Below are 4641 nucleotides of genomic sequence, written 5' to 3' on the forward strand. Positions count from 1 at the left end.
TAAAATCTGATCTCGTATAGGAGTGAGATCAAGACTAATAACAGCAAGGGTTAGAACCATGAAGAATTTATCTCGTTGTGCTAGATCTTCTGCAGCAGATTTACCAGCAGGTAAGAGAAGATTGTACTCTACATTAAGAGAGGCCATCTTACCAAGAAAATCTAACATACTCATATCCTATTGTTTTAGATTAATGAGATTGGACACAACGGAATACAAGCATTGAACGTCATTGGTATATAATAGTTTAGCCTGACTCCATATCTCACAACATGTGCGGTATGTTTAGTAAATAAGATGCAAATTAGTGTCAATTGACTACCATAATAGATTACACAATAAAGCATCAGCTTTGATCCAAGAAGACTTATCTGATGTGATGTTGACAACCTTTGTGGTTAAGTGATCCTCCAAACCTTGACCCGTACACCATAACTCAACAGAGGTAGCCCAAGAAGAATAATTCGCACTCCCAATCAACTTATCAATGGTGATTAATGGGAGAGACAAGAAAGGAAAACCACCGAAAGTGGACTTTGAGCTAGAAGTAACCATGATAATTAGCAAATCCAACCGAAAACCAAAACCAAAGGTAACACGGATCAAACAAACAAATTGAAGCAGAAGATCCGACAAGGATAGCGACAGAATCTGGTGAAGCTATCGGAGTTGACATTGAAGGCAGTAGAACCTTAGTGGGTTTTGCTCGTCGTAGTCTTCTAAGCAAGCTGGTGTTGACAGGGAGAACTGACGCTCGTCGGAAAATGAGATCAGAGTTGGATCTATCGGAAAGAAACACCACGTGTGAAGGCACGTGCAATGGCCGATGACGTCGATCTTTGTGAGGTTCTACTAACAAGATGGAGACGATGAGACATGTATAGTCAGATGGAGGTTCTAACCATTAGAGAGAGACATCTAATCGTCGTCAGAAAGCTTCGCCAGAAAAAAAAAATTAAAATTTTTGACAACCTAGCTTTGATATCATGTGAAAAATCAGAGAAACTAATAGTGTGTTTATATTTCTTGTATTATGATCAGAAAATAGTTCATCAATATATTGGAAAATAAAGAACTAATCTAGGAAATGAATAATCTAACTTCCTATTTTACAGATTTTGTTCTTAATATCTATTGATTACAATCCTAATATCCTAATATATAATTATACACTTCAACAGGTTGTATGGCAATATAATTAAACTCTTGTTCTTCAAACTTGCCAACCGATTGGCAAGCAACCGTGCCCTTTGGGCTCTTGTTCCCATGGCGTTAGTGCTGCCTGCTATTGACAATGAGTTGGGGCTCATGAAACCAATTTCATTTACATTGACCCCATTATCCTTCAGCTTCTAATATAAAGCCTTGGCCCAATTCATCCAAGATAATTTAAGACATAAGCTACAATTAGATTTCAATCAAATCCTAGAGAATACTTGTTATCATGCAATGTACCTTTCTACAGAAACTCAGGTGGGGTGTATGCTAAGTTGGTACTATAGCTTTTTCCATCTCTGCTATTTTTCATAAGGCCGAAACTGGATAAACGAGGTTCACCTTCCTGAAATATGCCATAAGTTAGCTATGTTCATCTTACAATAAGTTAATATCATCACCAAGTAGAAGAGAAATGGTGTGCTTTAGAGCAAATAATCAAATGCTCTATAAAACAGTCTGTATGCAATAATAAATACAGGAACTCCGGTCTCCTGATAGTGCACTGTCTTGAACCTTGAACCCTAATAGGTCAAACAAAATTTTGATAGCTTCAACAAATGGAAAAAGTTAATGCATGATGGCAGGTAATGAGCTAACAAATCACTGAACATCAAATTGATGATTGAATAATATGTTACATGTTCCAGTTCCAGTTCCACTCATTTTAGAACTTACCTATAGAATATTAATCATTTAAAGGTCAATACAAGCAAAAAATAAATGTCTTTTCCATTAATAAAATGACCACTTAGAAACAAAGCTTAAACATAGTGATTGAAGATGTATGGGCGTTCAATTTGCAGTGGAAAAAATAAGCAAAAGTTAACAATGATAAGATTATAGAGCTGGAGCAATCTGTATCTTCATTATGAAAGTCTTGAGTCCAAGAACTCAAATCAGGATAATGTTGAACAGCATGCATGCAGCCTACATAAGTACACTTTACCTGTTGCATGATGAAATGCCACTAATTCTCCAAATTAACTTGAAGAATATAACAGAGATGTCCATAAAGGTAAAGGTAAATTGTTGTACACATCTTTAGGTAGTTTGAACGCAAAAATCTCAAAGACAAGGTGGCTAGGTCCATAAAGACAAGGTTAACTGTTAGGAGCACAGCATGAAAAGGCTCGTCTAATTACTTCAAAATATTGAAATTGGTAGTGGCCATAGAAAATAGCAAAAGAATAAATAAATGGCCTACATGGTGTGGGAGACATGATGAACTGGATAGCTTCACAGCATTTTTCTTAATAGCATTTTCCAGAATAATATGGAGTTCCATCTCTTCATGCAGCTTCTGTTGTAACCTTTGTACCAGTTACATTGATATTCTTGTGAGGCTACAGTAAGTTACAATGTATCTCGTTAACTAAGCCTGTAAATTTACTTTTATGGAACCATGTAAGATACTAAATTAAACAGGTAAAATACTTCCTAACAGCAAGGTTAATAAGCATGTGACAGAATGAATCTAAAAGCTAAATCAAGAAGATAGAGTCTCTTCTATGAAGAAAATAGGCAAACACAACATTGCAATTGTGAGGAAGTGAAAAAGGTTGTGAATGAATTTACCAAATTAGCAATGACATAATGCCCTGCCCAAGCTTGATAAGACACATAACAATGAATACAGAAGCACTACCTAGTACATTAATGTATCAGAAACCCCTGGAAAGAAACAAGCACTGAGAGGATGAAAGTGGTGTATAAGATTCTCTTGATAATTTAGTTTTTTATGATCCACTAACACACTGAAGTACTGAACCATAGTCTCTATAGCATTCTCCATCTAAAACCTTATTTGAGGTTATATGTTTCTAACGTTTTGAATAACAAATAAATAAATAAAGCAAACTACTCAGTAAAACACAACATAGACAACAGTAATTCAAAGGTTGAAGCTTACATCCTTCTCAAGCTGAAGTCTGTATGGGTAAGAATCTCTGTTTTTAGCACATGATCCAAGACTTTCAGCATCTTCACTACAGTCCCACACCTAAATCAATCACCAATTTTTTCTGTCAACACAAGATGTTTTGAAGACAAGAAAAAGAAAAGGAAGAGGATATTAATAATAACTAATAAGATGTTATGCAAGTGTTAAAACCAAATACAAGAAAACTCAACAGAAAGCTAACAAATTCAACTACAAGTCTATTTGAAGCATTTGTACCAGGGAGAATGAAACTTTAAAAAGACTTCCAACTGAAGTCAACAAAGAAATGAAGACTTCATATGAAGCCATTTGTCCATCCAAATCAGCATAGCAACTCAAAACTCATGTTATTGGCCGTAATTAGAGCACTCCCATTAACAAGTACCGTTGCAACATTGAATTATTCAAAATCAAGAAAAACCTCTGAAAATGGAAACCCAAATGGAAACATCAGAACAAACCACTTGACCAAAATTATGCAGTACATATCAAAAAGGAAATAAGAGAAACAACAATGCACCCAATAGCTTGGTCCATTTATGTTTTTTACTCAACCTTTATCCACACTAATCTCAACCCCAACTTTATAATGCACTAAAAAGAAATGCCTACCCCAGAACTAACCTCTAAGGATGAATTATCACTGCAAGATTCATCAACGACATCTAATTGAGAGTCTGACTTGTAGTAACTCGCTTCAGAACCAGAAAATCTGGAGATTGAACTATTTCTGTATGAAAATGTCAGCAATAATAGGAAAAAAAAACGCATAAGAAAAAATAGAACTGAAAACTCCATCCATAACCAGAGAAACAGAAGTAATAGTAGAAAAAACAAGAAGAAAACACGCTTACAAGCTAAAGGCAGATCGCATAACTGGTGAGTCACACATCTTGTTATCATGAGATTTGGCATTTATCACTTAAAATATAACCTGGAATTCCCCAAAGAGCTTGGCTTCTTTGTGCTCATATAACAACAAGCATCATAAATACTGCTGATCACAACAAACATCAACTATGTGTTTGTTAAAGCATATTAAACTGTGCAATTTAGCAAAGTTTTATTCCTCATAATCATAGCATAATTATAAATTAAATTCAAAAATTAGAAAAGAAAGCACTGTCCAACCTGTGAGGATGTAATTAGGACAAATTTATTCATGAATGCACAGCTACTAGTCACTTTCAACACAACCATACAAATACAACACAAGTTGAGTGCTTAAATCCCATACCTGTTTCAAGACAACCACCAACCAACACAACTTACATTATCATTAAGCTATTTACAACTATTATTTTCTAAAGAAAGTAGAAAACAAAGCAAAAACCAAAAAGAAAATTCCCAATTGATGTCCTAAACTTGAATTCATTTTCTCAGCAATCAAAACAAAGCATAAACTGTATCTACTTTTCCATTTATCTTTTCAAATTTTTTCCTCATCCACCCATGATCCGAAAAAGGGGATTAAACCCGGATTC

At 34.9% G+C, this 4641-nt stretch overlaps 1 protein-coding gene across 1 annotated transcript; it reads right to left on the minus strand.

Annotated features, from left to right (window-relative positions):
• Nucleotides 1-1459: 1459 nt before the first annotated feature.
• LOC116125400 (serine/threonine-protein kinase BSK8-like) lies at nt 1460-4100 on the minus strand. The gene is made up of 5 exons (XM_031411138.1): nt 4012-4100; nt 3782-3887; nt 3128-3217; nt 2423-2536; nt 1460-1561 (listed from the first exon to the last, which is right to left on the minus strand). Exons 1-5 carry the CDS (start codon nt 4047-4049, stop codon nt 1460-1462), a joined length of 450 nt encoding a protein of 149 aa, XP_031266998.1. The 5' UTR covers nt 4050-4100.
• Between the last annotated feature and the right edge of the window lie 541 nt (nt 4101-4641).

This window comes from Pistacia vera, unplaced genomic scaffold (genome assembly GCF_008641045.1).
Source record: "Pistacia vera cultivar Batoury unplaced genomic scaffold, PisVer_v2 Contig164, whole genome shotgun sequence".
In the NCBI taxonomy this organism is placed as follows: domain Eukaryota; kingdom Viridiplantae; phylum Streptophyta; class Magnoliopsida; order Sapindales; family Anacardiaceae; genus Pistacia; species Pistacia vera.

Excerpts from the sequence above, each read along its gene's own strand:
- LOC116125400 (XM_031411138.1), bottom strand. The coding sequence starts at position 4,049 with ATGTGTGACTCACCAGTTATGCGATCTGCCTTTAGCTT. Across the intron at positions 3,218-3,781 it reads GTGATAATTCATCCTTAGAG|GTGTGGGACTGTAGTGAAGA; the intron begins GTTAGTTCTGGG and ends TGATTGATTTAG. Across the intron at positions 1,562-2,422 it reads CATCATGTCTCCCACACCAT|GAAGGTGAACCTCGTTTATC; the intron begins GTAGGCCATTTA and ends GGCATATTTCAG.